The following is a 17,955-nucleotide window of genomic DNA, read 5'->3' as shown; positions in this document are numbered from 1 at the left end:
ATAATTTCTGAATGATCATGTGACGCTGAAAACTGGAGTGATCTTTGCTGAAAATTCAGCTTATGAATTCAAACTATAATTCAAAATATATTAAAATAGAAAACAGTTACTTGAAATTTTAATAATATTTCTATCATGACAACTCTCGGAGGGATTGGCATGGTAATGTACATTACAATGTTAACGTGTTTGGTCTTGGCAGAATGGATCTGCTACTCTGCTGCTCTGCTGCTCTACATCCACAACATGCTGCTGTGAGCATGTAAGAAATACTGCTGCTGCACATACTGTATAACATATATGAAATAACCCCATAATATAACCCATGAAATCACCCCGTAGCAGATCAATACAGGTGGAGCTGAGGAAGGTGGAGGATTTCTGAAGTGCACTTCAACTGCTACAGCAAGCACTAGCTAAGTGTTTGAATGTTGAGCAGCAAGCTCATTGGCTGCTGATACGAAAAGAACCAAAAAAATAAATAAAAATCAGCTGCACCATGTGATAATGATGTCATTATGTCAGATTGAGTTTGACTTATTGGACTGCACCATCTAGAGTTTCATGACAGAACTTTGGATTTCACAATATTACCGTTTTTACTGTATTTGTGATCAAATATGCAGCCTTGGTGAGCACAAGACTTCGTCCAAAAAAAAAAACAAATTCTTACCAACCCCAAAACTTTGAATGGCATTGATGTGTATATAACTAATGTAAATTAAAAGATTTTAATGTAAGGAGTTCAATGGTACAGAACATTTTCCCCATCAGTAATTGTATAGATAGTAATACATTCTCACATGAGGACTAATGCAATCGAAACAGTAAAACAAAGTAAATATTTACATCATGTGTCAAGCTCTACGGACTTGCTTTTCTGAAGGCTAACATAAAAAAACGAAGAGGAACAGGACACTCTCATTCACTGTAATGTTTACGTTGTGCTACGCTGAGAAGTCAGTGAGGGGTGTCTCCTGAACCCCAGGGATATCTCAAGAAGTCACAAGCTGAACCGACTTATCGTCAATCTTCTTTTGTTAAGAAACAGCACACCCAGCTTCTCCCATTCTTTTCTTCTCATCCACCCTCTCTCCCATTCTGCATGTCAAACATTTATAAACTATTGGGCCATAAGTTTTGAGAGGTCTGTGAGAAATGAGGTTTGGCTATGGCAGGACAGAGATACAACAGATGCTGCTACAACTGGATAGAAACCTCTTTCCAGTTGCAATGACACAGATATGCTAAAAACACTTGTTCTTGATCTTACACAGAAAACTTCCAAAAGCTTCTAAGAAGAAATATACTGAAACAGCAACTGTGAAGATTTTGATGCACAGAATTACAGGAAATTACAGTTTCGAATCTAAAAACTGATTTCTACAATTTGACCTTTGGCTAACTGAAGTGAAAGCTGCAAAGAAGTAAAGCTGTTGCAAGAGTGCGACACAGGCTAACATTTACGTATCTAAACCTGTCAAGGGGAAGTCAGAAACGGAAGAGAGATCAACAAGCAGATCTAGGTCTAAAACTTTACCTGAAAGCAAAATTAAATGACTCATTTTAAAACCAGTAGGCAGAGGTTTAGCATAGCGGCTACGAAACCTGCACATGGCTGTAGTAACAATTAACACCATAGCTTTGGTGCTAATTCTCCGTAGGGTTTTGTAATTGGATATTTCTGCGCCCATATCCAGACTAGGGTTAAAGTTCAGCGGTCTTCATACATTTCTGCTGTCAAGTAGGATCCATGGCAATTAACATAGCAAGCTACGCTAATGACCCAGCCCAGCAAAGGCCTTTGCACAGCAATTGACTGACACTTAAAACTACAAGCGGAGGCATGCTTATCCAGCGTCTCGCAACATCCTGTGACAGAATCATTTGATTATTTTCTCTCTACATCTGAGATGCTAACTTGTAGGTCATTCTATTTAAGGGCAGATTTGTGGTTAAACTAGACATGGGTAACTCCAAAAACTTCTGACCCAGATGAAAATAGCAGGGCTAATTAGATAACAGTGCAATAGCGTATACATTTTATTAGTTAGTCTACAGTTCGAAGTACTACTGGCCTTTGCAACCCAACAAAAGGGAGCACAATTTCTTTACTTGTCCTACCGAGCTATTTCTGAATACAAGCGACAGAGGACCACTATCAAATTTTATGTTTGTTAGACCCTTGTCAGACAGTCTAAAATGAGAAATGAAGATGGATAGCTGGATACACTAACTACTGAGGGCAAGCAAACACACACACACACACACACACACACACACACACACACACTCAAACAATACATTCATTTAAAGGACTAGTGAAGTTGGATACGCCATCTGCCTTTCATGCCTCTTTCCAACGAAGCATGGTGGCGCTGCCAAAAGCAAAATGGAGATTCATTGCTGTATGCGGGATGTTTGAAAGTACGTGCATCTCTTTGCGTGATATACAGTTCAGCTTCCTCTGCTCAGTACAAAATGGAGCAGCAGTTGCCCTCAGTAGCTGCTAATATGGTTTTGGAGATGGTCTATGTAACTGATCTGTTTGTATTGTACATGATCATTTCCCATATTTTTACATTGTTCGCACTTACAATCAAATGGAGTATACTTCAAAAGGCTATGCTGCATGCTTATTGTTCATGTCAAAACTCAAGTATACCTTGGGCTTAATGCTCATTCATAGATTATCTTTAAAAACACACAAAAAATTAAAGCTGCGATGAAATTGATGGAACGTCTGATCTTTTCTTCTGTATTGTGATGTATTTTCTAGTGTGCATTGCATTCAAAAGGCAGATGAACATGACCTTGCAGGGCTGGAGAGAAAAGTCTGTAATTTCCACCAGATCATCCAGTTATGACATTTCCAAGCTTACTTTAGTAACAGTGTTAAATGTAGCTAAATCTTTAGCTAATCTCTAATCTTTAGCTAAAAAATGAAAATCCATTTAATCCAAATCATACTGTACTGTTTACATACTGTTTTTATGTTGACCAAATATATTGAGATGAAACCACAAGATTAAAACAATTACCAGGTTATCAATATCAGTGTCAAAATGTATTGCCAATTTTATCATGACATTTTACTCTTAGGAATAAAATCAAGTATAGTATCCTCAAGTAGAGTCAAGAAAATCAGTAAAACAATTCATAGTTTACATCAAAAGCAAAGTAACAGAAGTTATCCCTCAGAAACCTTCTGAACAAGCTTTGCTTCATTGCCAAAACAAGCCTAAATGAAACTTAATTCTACACATCTCCACAAAAACACACCTTCCTGTTTGGATAGAAGAACCCAAGCCTCTATTGATTGTTACTCTTGAGGAAGTATGCAAGACAGAGACGGCACATTGCTCAATCAACCAATTCATTCAATCAGCTGAGCCAGACGCTGTGTATAAGTGGTGGCCTCCATTAGAGCAGCAGTCATCTCCTGACCAGTGGGATAAAATGCATCCCCTGCGCATTCTTCCTCTGTCATTCTCTCTGAAAGAGAGCTCATAATGACAGCTGTGGCCCGATCTCAACAGTTGAAGTTGGGTGATTGATCTCTCCTAATCTGTCCCCTTTGCAGGTTTTTTAATTTCTTTTTCCTTTCAGAGCACATGCTCCGATCACTCTGGCCCTTTTCCAAGTCAAACCTTACAAAACACCGAGCTGCCTCCAGTTTGTCCTGTCTAAATGTCATTCTTCTTTAATCCCTTCATCCTTTCAGAAATCACTCAGGCCAACACTCTGTAACACGTCATCTTATTGATGTGAAACACCATGTGTTTTGTACCAATACCATAAAATAGTGTGAGTCCAAAAAATTAAAAATTAAAAATTAAATGCAGTGAGGCATAGAGCACTAAGAGTACACTTCCTTAACTACAAAATAAGTGTGGGCATTTTATGCACTCATCAGTTGCATTATTTCCCTATGTAGCTGAAGAGGAGTGTCTAAATGGTAACACATCGGATTGGTTCGAAGCATCATATCCTTCAAATTGAGAACAGTTAGGTATTCTACTTCTCTTCACATGGTGCATATATATGTGACCCTACACCACAAAATCATAAGGGTAAATTTTTCAAAATTGAGATTCATACATCTGAATAAATAAGCTTTCCATTGATGTATGGTTTGTTAGGATAGGACAATATTTGGCCGAGATACAACTATTTGAAAATCTGGAATCTGAGGGTGCAAAAAAATCTATATATTATGAAAATCGCCTTTAAAGTTGTCCAAATGAAGTTCTTAGCAATGCATATTACTAATAATAAATTAAGTTTGAATATATTTACAGTAGGAAATTTACAAAATATCTTCATGGAACATGATCTTTACTTAATATCCTAATGATTTTTGGCATAAAAGAAAAATCAATAATTTTGACCCATACATTGTATTTTTGGCTATTGCTACAAATATACCCCAGCGACTTAAGACTGGTTTTGTGCTACAGGGTCACACACATATTTATATATATTTACATTTACAATAGAATTAGCTTAGTTAGCACATACAAAATATGATTGCATCATACAATTGCGATAATAATAATATATAAAAGCACCAGTTTACAGCACCTTCATAAACTAAATAAAATCATGGTAACAGTTCATTATAGGGAACAATTCTCACTATTAACTAGTTGAGTATTAGCATGCATATTTCTAGCATATTGTCTGTTTATTAGTACTTAAAAAGCACATATTCTCCATGACCATATTCTAAATTCTTAATTCTACCCAATACCTAAACTTAACAAATAATGAGCAGAAATTAACTATTAATTAGGAGTTTATTGAGGCAAAAGTCATAGTTAACACAGTTAATGGTCAGTTAATAGTGATAATTGGACCAGGAGGGGCCAATAAAGTGCGACCAAAAACATAAAGCAAAAAAAAGAGTTTTCTCTATATTTTTTACTTGCCATCTTGCTTCGAGCAAAGTAACCTGAATGCAAAAGACATAATAATTACGACTTCCTAATTCTTCATAAACATGAACTTCACAGGAGGACTTGAACATACCATGAAATTAATATACTAGATAGCACTGTGTATAGAGGACGTTCATAATTTGGGACACATCTATTGACAAAATGCCCTTTCGTGGCTGTTCAGGACAAAAGCACAATTTTGAAAGACCATCAATGCTCAAAGACGTTTACTGGGTCCAAATGCTGCATTTATGATATTACCAGCAGGGGCAAACAGGGCTGTGCAAACTAACAAAACCTTGACCTCTTGGGTGTGACGGGTGTGTGATGTTGTAGCTTTGAAGAAAGAAGCGTTCAATACTCACCGTGGCTGACTGATTGCAGGTGGACAGTTTTCGAGATCTTCTCTTCATAATTAGGGGTGCAGGACTTCCTGCTGACCTTGGACTTGAAGAGTGTGTTTACGAGCGTTGACTTCCCCAGACCGCTCTGACCTGTCAATGAGAACGAGAACAGACTTAATGACTTTTGTTTGTAAACTGCAGTAAAGCACAATTAACTGCATATGTAGCAGACCCCAGGCACGTTTATTTGCAGGATGACCTTTGCTTAGCATTAGCAGGGGGGATAAAACTTTATTACTGCACACAGATAAGATGGCACACATAAAATTGAGGTCATAAAGTATCACATGACCAGGCAGTGCAGGCCTCCAGGGTTTACATAAGCCCTTGATACTGCAAATCATCGGTGATGTAATAGGACCTGGTCAAGCCAAGGCAAAGTGCTTTAGCGTCTTATCTGGTGGGTGTCCAAACACACTGACAACACCACGCCGCCGGGAGCTTTGGGGAGCTTTTCCACTTAATGACTCTTTCACACTAGTCCTCACGGAGATCAGATCAGAGGGAGGAAGCTATTACCAGAGAGGGAGCCTTATCAAGGCCATCTCAATTCACACAAATAAGGCTAAATCTATGGGGCCACCTTCATTGCTTCAAAGGACATGTGCTCTGTTAATGAGAGCCGCTTAGTATTAAGTGCTGATGATGGGCAGTGTGTGTTCGGTTTCGCTCAGAGGGCCCCTCGGGCCCACCGGTCAGCTTCCCGTTCGCAGGGCAGGGGTGGGGAATGTGCTAAATGCTCTCGCCTCTCCGCTTCTACCTGTTGAGAGGGCTAGCCGCCTCGGGAAGCTGTCAATGGATGAAACGATTTGACAGAGATAGACGACTGAGCCGGGGAGATCTGGCCCCTTTATCATTGCCCACCTCAACAGAGGCTTTGATGGATTTACGCCATGGCCTCTTACCATGGGAGGCAGTTGACACCAAATTTATGAGGAACTGACAACCCACGTTGTGTGTCCTCCTGGGCCTATTTGATTTACCAGTTCAGACAATGACTGAGCAAAGCAGGGCTTCCTGAAGATTTCAGTGTAGTCACACATACCGTACCTGTTCTAAGGGGATGGGAACAAGAGGTTTGGATTCCCCTAAATGATTCATATTCTATACCATTTAGGACAGGGGTTCCCAAACTCGGTCCTGGAGGGCCGATGTCCTGCAGAGTTCCTAGTTTTAAACCCCTGATTTAGGAAGAAATATTTGAAAAAAATGCAAATCCATTGCCAATTAATGAATACATTTTTACATTTTGAATTTTCTTTGTTGAACAGCTAGTCAGCAACTACACTGATTTAGGCTGCAAGTGTTTAAAACAAAAAAAAAAACCATTTCATATGCGTTTGGAAATCAGACTACGCTGATTGTGCTACATAGTTTTGATTCACTAACAAGAACCGACTCATTCATTCATGATTCAGACTTCACCTGTCATGCTGAATATTTTTGATTTGCTAAAAAGATCCGGCTTATAAGACTATTGTATTTTGCAAAAGGACTGCTTTGGTCGTGCTTTGTTGCCAGCTGTATATTCAGCAGTGTATTTTATTCAGTATTTTAGTACAGTGTTACATCTGCATCAGTGGAAGAATAATGTATGGGCGAGAGCCATTAAGGCAACCGAACATCAACTGATGATCTCATAAAGGACCCCCGAGTCGAGATAATGTGAAAAGAATAAAGGCTAGACCCAGTCAGGTGCTTGTTTGAGTCATGCATTGACACACTCGCCCAGAAACGCTGCGTTGTAACAGCTTGTCATTTACTACAACCATATGAAACTCCAACAAATGCAGGTTGTAATTTCACCAGTGTCATATGTGTTTAACTCCAGTTGATTTCTCAAAAGCATTTCAAATGATGAAAACACATTTCCTCTGAGACACTTTGAAGCACAGTTTGCAAAGCTTTTCTTTGAACACAGTATCTACAAAGCCCCCTTGACTTGAGGGCGACAACAAAGCTGAATGTATTGACTGCATTAAAAATGTCACAATATGCTAAGCTCGTATTTGGGAGCAGACTGCTTGACTTATGGGAAACTGGGAGACTCGCAGTAGTTTAAGTCCTGAGGCTACAAAAAGGTCCTGACCTTTACAACCGAGGACAAACTACACAGACCAACAGACTCCAAGTGCTACCATATGTGTGTGCGACTCTCGGATAAGAGCCCCCCAGGGCAGGAAAATGTGGACAAGCGAGCATAGCCCACCAAACTCATCCTGTAGAGTTTCCTCCGTTCCTGCAATTTTTATCCTGTTGTGCATATCTTGCTTTCGCACAATTCCACCTCTTCCTGTATCTTGTCAAGTTTGGATTCATCGTCATGTCATGCTAGCTAATACATGTTACCTAATACATGCTAGCGTTCCCAAACACACCCTTGTCAGAACCCCTGCCCTTGTGCTCTACAATGCGCTGCCATGGAAACCACAAAATACACAAGCAGAAGACGTACATAAACCATAAACTGTTTTAAATTCAAAGATTCCATGTTCAAAATTAAAGTCCTTTGAAAGGGAGAAAACAAATGATCTGTCAATAGCTCTACAGTGCATCGAAAGTGAGTCAAACAGATCTTTCTTGCTCCCCTTTTTTACTACCTGCATTTCCACACCTGTCTCTACCGGGAAAGGGAGAGAACGGTTCACCTTTGATGCATGTCCAGAGTAGCAGGCATGGGGTGCACCACCATACCTACTACAATACAAACACTGTAACCTCCACAGTTCACTGAGGAAAGGAAGAAACTCGCACTGGCCAAATGTTACAGAGCCAGCTTTTGGGGGGAGTTAGCACTGGACCAGAGCCATTTTTGCTCTGCAGAATTCATCACAATACTGATCTGCTTTAACATGCCTTTGATCTGCTCCCTATCGAAAAGGTTTCAAGCTGCTCTGGATAGAGAGGAAGAATCCAAATGGCCAAAATGAGAACAGGTGAAGACTGTTATTGTCATATCTCCAACCAATATCATTCCCACACACTTTGAGTGGATCATATTTATGAAGTGTATTTATTGAGTGTTTCAGTCAGTGTTTCTTCAACCTTGGCTACTTTTATCAGGGGTTTATTTGAAAAAAAAAAAAAGAGAAAGATTTTTATTATTTTCTTTTTGTTAGATAAACATCACATTAAAACTGTTGTTTTGATTGTTTTGCTTTGCCGAAAGCTAGACTATCAATCTTTAAATTTGAAAATTCATTACATTTGTTTTCATGCTTAAGACTAATTTAAAGGTGACATATCATGAAAATCTGACTTTTCCAGGTTTCAAGTGCTATAATCAGGTCCCCGGTGCATCTACCAACCAAGGAAACGTGAAAAAGATTAACCCAGTAACTTTGTTTTGGTAAGCCTTTTTCTGCAAGCATTTGAGAAAACGAGTGCATCTGATTTTGCTCCCTTGCTGACGTGGCAAAAGGATCTCATTATAATATTACCGCCCCTTAATCTGTAAGTTTCCACCCACGGCGCCGTTGTGTTTTCACAAGCGACAACGGTGTACCAGCTCTAATACCATGGTGAAAGTTTGAGTATTAAACATACTAACTGTTCTGCCTTTGTCTGCACAGACGAGCACAGAACACTATTTAGATCTAAAACAGTGGTCACCAACCTTTTTAGGCCCAGGATCCTTGACCTCTGCCTTTATGAAAGACAAGATCGACCTATTGAAGAATTGATAGAAAAAGACATCCCAGATTGAACTTCAAATCTGAGGCCTTTTACTTAGTATTTTAATTAGTGATGCGCCGATCATAGCTGATTCAGAATTCAGATTTTCTTTTCTTTCTTTCTTTTTTTTTTTAACTAGCAAATTGGATTCTGATACTGATATTGATTTTTAAGCAAATTTATTTATTGGCTATTTGCTTTATAACAAACAAACTGGCTTTAAACAAAAATATCTAGCCATTTGAAAACTAGTCCAATCACGTTTCGAGGAGGGTTCACCTGTAAAAATCGCATTCCGGGGATAAAATACACTTTTTCGGCGGGGATTTTCAAGTAAAATTCACATTCCAGGTACTAAATATCATGTTATTGGGGTCGCTTCAACCCGCGGACATGAACAACAACCCGCGGCAACAGTGTTAAAGTAGCCCAATTCCGCTGGAAAACCGCGGACTTGGCAACACTGCTTATGAACCGACCGCAACATAGCGTTTCCTTGTTTACCGCTGTAAACAAAGCAGAGTTGCGCTTTATACGGAGAAGAAAATGCCATTGCCATCAAAACTTTTCTCAAGACAGTTCCCTTCAGTGATACATTAATATAACCCCATAAATGTAATGCATTTTTGTACTTATTTTACTTTTTTGGGGGGGATCTACTGGGACAGTGATAAAGATCTACCAGTCGATCGCGATCGACGGGTTGGCGATCACTGATCTAAAATAAACCTTCGATTTATTTCCCAGCAGTTTAGAACTTAGTTTAGTACTCACATGCTGTGTGGTGGCCGCTTTCTGTCCATGTGCTTCGGATGTGTGCACTCAGAAAACCGTTTATCAGAAGTTTAAACTCATATGGTTTAAACCGCATGATTTCAGCACGATAAACATGATAATCAGAACCATAACAGATGTTTTAAGCAGGTCCAAGCTGGAAAAGTGGGTGGGGAGCAGCAGCTCATTTGCATTTAAAGAGCCAGGCCCGAAAAACAGCGCGTTTCTGCTTCCACTCAAAAAATGCATTTTTGTACTTATTTTACTTTTTTGGGGGGGATCTACTGGGACAGTGATAAAGATCTACCAGTCGATCGCGATCGACGGGTTGGCGATCACTGATCTAAAATAAACCTTCGATTTATTTCCCAGCAGTTTAGAACTTAGTTTAGTACTCACATGCTGTGTGGTGGCCGCTTTCTGTCCATGTGCTTCGGATGTGTGCACTCAGAAAACCGTTTATCAGAAGTTTAAACTCATATGGTTTAAACCGCATGATTTCAGCACGATAAACATGATAATCAGAACCATAACAGATGTTTTAAGCAGGTCCAAGCTGGAAAAGTGGGTGGGGAGCAGCAGCTCATTTGCATTTAAAGAGCCAGGCCCGAAAAACAGCGCGTTTCTGCTTCCACTCAAAATTGCCATTTTCAAAATGATATAATAAATGATCTGTGGGGTATTTTGAGCTGAAACTCCACAGATACATTCTGGGGACACCAGGGACTTATATTACATATTGTAAAAAAAAGGCATAATATGTCTCCTTTAAATCATAATTCATAAAGCTGTTTGCACCGCACTCTTTTGTCATATAATATTTTATTTTGGTGCGTCAATCTATTACTTAGTATCTGAAACCATGATCCACACTCACAAAAAAAGTATTTTAGTGTTTTATTTTACATTAATCACCAATAGGACAGAAAAAAAAGGCTTTGAGCCGAAATGTTTGTGCTTTGTCCTATTGGTGATTAATGTAAAATAAAACACTTAAAAGAAGTCTATTTTTGTGAGTGCAGATCATGGTTTCATACACTAAGTCACGATTCATAAGTCATAAGTGTAAAAAAACACAATCACAGAAACCAATGCAGTATTTATTGTGTGACTATGATACTGCTTTTAAAATATTTGAAAAGTATTTTTTATTGTGCATCATTTCCAATCAAGCTGTTATTTGGACAAATGTGTTGAAATATTTTTTAATAATGTAGGACATGTAAAATGAGAAATTAGCCTTAGAAAAGAAAAGAATCAGCCGTTTTAATAAAAAGTTAAAAATGTCTACAATAAAAACAGGCGTTTAATAAAACGCAGCTGTCTATGCAGAAGGAAGGCAAAAATATATATAATGCTACATGAATACAAAAAAAGGGATGTGGTGTTCCCTTTTGGCAAAAAAGCTAGGGAAACTTTAACCATAATGCTCTGTGCTCGATCCAACTCTCTGTGTGTGGGAATACAGAATTGCAGAAGTATGATCGATAGTTTAACAGTTAAGCTGTCAAAAGTTCACCAGATACTGTGTTTTACTGACAAAACAGGTGGCATAGGGAAAGAGTACACATATTTACATGCACTCCTGACATTGTAACAATACAAAGCTGGTTTAAAATCACCAAACTTGTCCTTTCAGATGGAAATGAGGCTGCTGTGGGAATTTCCATTACTCAAAGAAGGCCAAATGCTGCTGGGCTGGGTCTACATGAGTGTCCAAACAATGACAGATGGGAACGGGGTTGCAGGACTGTTTTGGAAGAACAGTTTGGAAAGCTAGTGGTGAAATCAGTGGTGCAGAAACAACACACTTCAGCTTTAATTTGTTTTGCTGACATCGCTGCGGAACAGCGGCTGATACGGTGTTTCTCTGTGAGACTCGCAACCTTTGAATGATTTGGCAAAATGTCCTTTCTATAACCACTATGGAGGAGCCACCAAGGGGAAAGAAAGCACAAGCAAGGGAGTGAGGAAAACCTGGCAGCTCTGTTTAAAAAAACAGAGGAATGAAAAAAGTGGAAAAGAAGAATGGCTCTCACTGAAGAGCTGGATGGCCTTGAATTTGTGATGCTGCGGCCATCATAAATCCCCTTGGCTGGCCCAGTTGGGGAACACTGAGCCACATTCGGCTCCAGCCTGGCCCTGCCTCCCAGCCCACAGACAACACAACAATAGCCCTTGCCATTTAATTAGGTAAGGCCCACACTCAGCCAACACCCCCCTTCCCGTTCCTCCTCCTCCCTGCATGCTTACCCTTTCTCTCGCTAGATGCACAGGGGGGTTTGGGAGGCTCCAGCGCTCTGATTGGTCAGGCTTGAATAAGGTGGCCAGTTTGAATCAGGCAGATGTCCAGTAACTGCCCAGGACAGTTAATACCAGCAAGCTCTACTGAGCCAGCAGAGTACAGCCCTAGCAAGTAACCTGGCATAAAATCTGTGACTTAAGATTTATAATAAAATACAGTCTTCTCATGAAATTCATTAAAAAAAAAATATTTTCTATTTTATTGATAGAGCTGAATTTTCAGCTGTCATTACTCCTGTCTTCAGTGTCACGTGATCCTTCAGAAATCAATGTGCTGATTTAAGAAACAATACATTATCTTATACAACATTTAATGACATTTTAAGATTTCTGTATATCAGTATTATTTTTTTTGGAAATCATGATTTATTTTTTCATGAATAAAAAGAACAGCTTTTGTTTGAAATAGAAATCGTTGTAACAATACAATAATTTGTCAGTTTGATCAATTTAATGCACCCATGCAAACATATCATGTAATGTGATTTTGTTGCTTAGAAATAAAATTATATTTGGTTAAATGATGGTCTCATGTCAGAGCCAACACATACATATTATATATATATTGAGCTATATATTGAAAAATATCGCAATATAATTTGACTATATCACCCATCCTATTTACTACCTATGTAATGTTTGCTTATAACAAGCTCTTTCATGACAGACAGAAGCCACCTTCAACAAATACACTATTTTACCAAGTGAATAACAGTCTCTGAAAAGAGCTGAGTTTTAAACATTTCCCTTAACAGGCAATGGCACCATTTCCTCTTCACCTGTCTGTGTTTCCTGTTAGAGGCTGAACAGTCTTCCTGCCCCCTTCATAGACAACCATACTCAACTATTGATGCTTGTGACTTTTTACCTGATTTGACACCTCAAGTCTGTTCTATTTTCATCTCTGCAGTCTTGGCTAAATCGTCCCCGTCTCAACTAAGCTCATGAGACAAAACGAGTTAAAGTTCACACTTTGAGCATAGAGAAAACAAGAGGTGTGAAGTCATTTAGACCGAGCCGTTATGCATGTCGTTTGAAACTCAAAGTTTCAATGTACTATTCTGAACCAGCTTTGAGGGCTTTGTGTTTTTCTTTTTCTGTATAAGTACAAACTGGTCATATCCTGCTTAAAAATATATAAAAATTCACAATCCAATTGAAGTCAGAGCAATGCTCCACTTACCAACCACCATGACGTTAAATTCAAAGCCAGCCTTCATGGTTTTGCGTCTCATCTGGTCCAACACTGCCTCAATGCCGACATATCCGAATAGATCTCTGCCCTTGATAATGCCTTGTGTGTCAGATTCACTGAGGCATGGCAGAGGATGTTCTATCTCCACCACTCTCTCCTCCACCTCCCTCTCCTCCATCACCTCCATCTCCTCCTCCATCCGGACAGGTGGCTCCAGATCCAGGCCCTGCTCCTGTGCTGTGTCTGCCGAGAGAGAGAAAGAGAGACCCATCAGTTAACATACAGAATCCTCTCAGGAAGCCCTTAAACAAATATTATACTACACATGGAGGTTTTTCTATAGAAAAATCTCTGTCCCAAATGGGTCCTTGCAGTTTGCATCAGAAAGGCTTTGGCAATATAATTCCGCATATCAAGGGGACCCTTCTGAAACCTAAAAATTACAAACAAAACACTATAGAACTTTGGCAATGTGCAAGGCATTAAATTAATCACTTTTTTTTTAAAGTGTGTGTACATTTTTTTTATTAAATAAATAAAATTTTTATTAAATTAATAATATTATTAAATCATAATTTAAATTATATAGTATTATTATGAGCTATTTAGTATTATTGATATATATTATATAATTTATTCAATTTATTTAAAATGGTAGTACTTTTGTTATTACCATTTTTGTTCTATTTAGCTTTATTTTTATTTCAGATTTGAGTTTAAGTTTTTCATCTAATATTTACATTTTATTTTAACAAAATAAATGTTATAGTTTTAATGATAACAAAACTGTTTAAATTGTTATTATTATCATTATTATTGTTGTTGTTATTGGATGGGGAAGCAGAAAAAAGCCCTGGACCTGGTAAGGTTAGTTTCCTTCAAGCATTTTTACATTGACATTCTATTTTGCAGACATTTATCTAGCGCCCACGTTTCCTGACGTTTTATGTGCTAGCATAATGCACAATTCACCGCTGCAATTAATCTGAGGAAAAGAAGTTCATTTTTTGCCAAGCTTGTTTATGAGCCAGAGAGCTGTGCACTGTGAGCATGCTCAGAGCATGCAGGTGGAGGTTAATACACATTATGATGACTGACAGGAGGCAAATGTAGGTGAGGCACAGATCGATTCAGATGGGGAATTGAAATAATGAGGATGAAGAATTGAGAATTGTCCATAATTGTGCTTCCATCCTAGGCTGAAATGAGGCATTAGATTCATTTGTTAATGCTTGATATGTGGGTCAGGAAGAGGTTGATTTTATCTTAAGGTTTACTCTGCATTCACAAAATGGAAATGGATATGTAAAGTACCCCCAATATGCATTGAACGGCATGCAGCATAGTGTCAGCAATGAATAAAACAGCAACCCAGAAGAGAAATGGGTTTGCTGCCGGGGCGTCAGTTTGTTCAGCTCAATTGAGTTCACTCGCGAGAGCGGCCAACATAGAAACAGCAGTTCACACGGCACTGGTTAACTACTGAGGCACGGACACCTGTCAGCTGGCTCGGCTGGAGGAAGCCGGAGTGAGCACAGCAGCAGCAGGGGTTGGATAGTGCTACTGGCTAATGTTTTTTGTTCTTAACCATGTACTGTAGTTTGTACCATTATCATCTTGAGACAGCTCTGTTTTATAAGGGGGTAACAACCCCCCTGATAACCCCTGAAGTTGTCTTGGTGGAGAAAATACTCCACATTGTCCGTCACATTGTTCAAAACAAATCGTTCAATCGTAATCGTTCAAAGGCACAATTACAAAGAAAAGGACCACTTGCATTATTCTCCATGCTTAGGATGTGTTTTTCTTTCTTTCTACAGGTTATCTTAAGGGGTTTTCCCATTATTTTAATTTCAGTTTTAGTATAACATTGTAATACCATGCATATTTTTACTTTTTTTATTTAAAGAAGAAACCAAACCAATATATTTGAGGCGTGATGCTATAGAAAAGCTATAGGATGCTATAGAAAAGCAATAAAAGATTTTCTGAAAGTGTGTTTTTAGCTTGTTTATTTTCATATAAAATATGGCATTCAGTTGCTTCAAACAACTGTATAAAACAATTTAAAACATCAGCAATGTTAGGGGCTACGCATTACAAGTAATGCAAGTTACATAATCAGATGACTTTTTTCAAGTAACTAGTAAAGTAACACATTACTTTTTAATTTACAAGAAAACATTGGAGTTACTTTTTCAAATAAGTAACTCCAGTTACTTTTCCCCCATTTATTGATTGACAGCTCTGCCGTCTGCATGCTGAGAGAAAATCAGGAGTAAGATGTTACTGTAGTTCTAGAATAAATGTGAACATGCATTAATTCATCTCACTCACAAAAAACAGATTCAGCATTCCTCAAAATGAATAAAAACAGTGAAATGCAACTCAGAATATGACGAAAACCTCCAATAATTAAATGTTAGATAACATAAATATCCTTTATGTATTTAATCCCATTTTATCAACCAATGTTTTTTCTGCTGACCTTCGATGATCCAATTCAAACATACTAATAAGCAAAAATTACTCTAGATACACATTTGTGCTTCTTTTTTTATTGCTTAAGTGTGTTGAATGTTCTTCTTCTGCATTCTACTTTACAGACAGTGAATTTACTTTTTTACGAAGCGGAGTCCAGCCCGGGGTCGTCACATGTGGTTACCGCTAGCCCGCCGTGTGTGATGCGGTGTGTTTTGTTGTGAAAGCGAAATAACTTTGTTTGGCCTTCCAAAAGAGGACACATCTAGAAATCAGTGGTTCAGTTGTATTTACAACACTGTTCCAGAACAGTTCAACCCAAATATTCAGATGTGTGCAGCACATTTTACGGAGGACTGTTTCCTGAACTTGCAGAGTATCCTACAATGCGTCTGTGCTCAAAAGCTCTTTCTATAAAGTGGGGCAGTTCCAACTTTGCAAGGACAGTCTGGCACTTCTGACTCACAGCCTGTAAGTACGTTTTTCATATTTAAAGAATTTGCCACTGACGATTCAAACGTGAGTTTTGAGCAGTGTAGAGTAGCGCTTGTTGTTTGTTGTTTCTCCGATCACAACTGCAGACATGGTTTTATGTTTACACGGTGCGATGCAATGCAACGTGTAAAAAGACAGTATAAGTCATTATGGTCAGTAATTATGTCCCCACTGGATGCAACAAATGCCTCGTTTATAATGGGTTTTATTGGTGTTGTCTCATCACGCCGGGACACGGCATCATCACAGTATTGTAAGGGGCATAACATTTCCGTCACACACTTGAGGTATTCGGCCAATCACAACGCACTGGATAGCTGGCCAATCAGAGCACACCTCGCTTTTCAGACCGATGAGCTTTGTAAAAATCAACGCGTTTCAGAAAGGTGGGGCATAGAGGAGAAACAATAATGTACAGTAAGTGGAAAATAATGTTTTTTGAACCTTAAACCGCATAAACACATTTCATTGCACCAAAAACACAATGTTATTTTTAGCAGCATCATATGACCCCTTTAAAGGGCTTTTACGTTTGCCAAAAATATAACGTTTTTTATATTAATAACAAACAAGCAAGCCCTGCCATGATTTAAAAAGTAACGCAAAAGTAGCGTAATGCATTACCTTCCATAAAAAGTAACTAAGTAATGTAATTAGTTACTTTTTTAGGGAGTAACGCAATATCGTAATGCATTACTTTTAAAAGTAACTTTCCCCAACACTGAACAGTGTAAATAGTAATAATCGCTCGCAATTAATCATTTCAAGGGAATAATCAACAATTATGATCAACAATTATATAATTGTGCAGCCACAATACGAGAAGATCTAGAATATAACAAGGGATCTCAAATATGAGAAGACGAGCTGTATAACTCTGCCAACACCACAGCTGCTTTCACACCCACATACAAAGTGTGCATGTGCGTGTTAAAATCAGCTCATTTGTGTATGAAAACATGGGACAGCAAAATTATCCCCAGGAAATGCCAAGTCTACTATCCTTTATTATGCATTGTTAATGGTAGTGACTGTGAGCTCCACCCAACATGACACTCTGATTGCTTCAAACACATGAGTGTGTCCCATTAACAGGTCAACTAAATGTCATTAACACAAGTATGCAAAGTACACAATAACAATAGAATTTATCTTCAAGGGATAGTTCAACCCCAAATGTTGTCAAATCTCCTTCATGTTGCTCCCAATTTGTATAACTTTCTTTTTACAGAGGAACACAAAAATAGGTAATTTCAAGAATGTTTAACCGTTTTTGCCCAAAATGATTGGGTTTCACTGTATAGACAAAACAATTCTTCAATTTTAATTTTTGGGTTGAACTATCCTTTCGAGACAAGCTACACCATGAGTTGTTTACAACTAATATGATTATATGATCGTCCACCTCAGGCACAAATTGATGCCTTCTTAAGTTTCTTGGTACTAGTATTTCTTAGAAGAAGAACATTGTGAAAGTGTTGATGTGTTTTTTGCTAGAGGCTGCAAAGATGTTATTCACCTCAATATGGCTTTCTCACGACTTTTAAAGACTTTCTCATGCTGTGACTTCGGCCTGGCCACAACCCTGAGTTGCTAAGTCACACTGTCCAATTATATCGGCTTAAGAATTGAAACATTGCATGGCACAAGCAGAAGCTGATTAATGTTCATTTTAGTGAGTCAAGAA

General features: G+C 38.5%; 1 protein-coding gene across 2 annotated transcripts in view; it reads right to left on the bottom strand.

The window, feature by feature from the left end:
- LOC107568113 (septin-9-like) overlaps window positions 1-17,955 on the bottom strand; it is a 69,400-nt gene that overhangs the window by 8,963 nt on the left and 42,482 nt on the right. For both annotated transcript variants that reach the window (XM_016253975.1, XM_016253964.1), the window contains exons 3-4: window positions 13,281-13,535; window positions 5,306-5,434 (exon numbers count right to left, since the gene is read on the bottom strand). In XM_016253975.1, the coding sequence (XP_016109461.1) occupies window positions 5,306-5,434; window positions 13,281-13,535 (384 nt within the window). The remainder of the gene's footprint in view (window positions 1-5,305; window positions 5,435-13,280; window positions 13,536-17,955) is intronic.

The sequence above is a fragment of the Sinocyclocheilus grahami genome, unplaced genomic scaffold, assembly GCF_001515645.1.
Source record: "Sinocyclocheilus grahami isolate Dianchi unplaced genomic scaffold, SAMN03320097.WGS_v1.1 scaffold27.1, whole genome shotgun sequence".
Lineage (NCBI taxonomy): Eukaryota > Metazoa > Chordata > Actinopteri > Cypriniformes > Cyprinidae > Sinocyclocheilus > Sinocyclocheilus grahami.
Note: the sequence above shows the minus strand (reverse complement) of the source record. Positions and strands in the feature narration are given on the sequence as shown.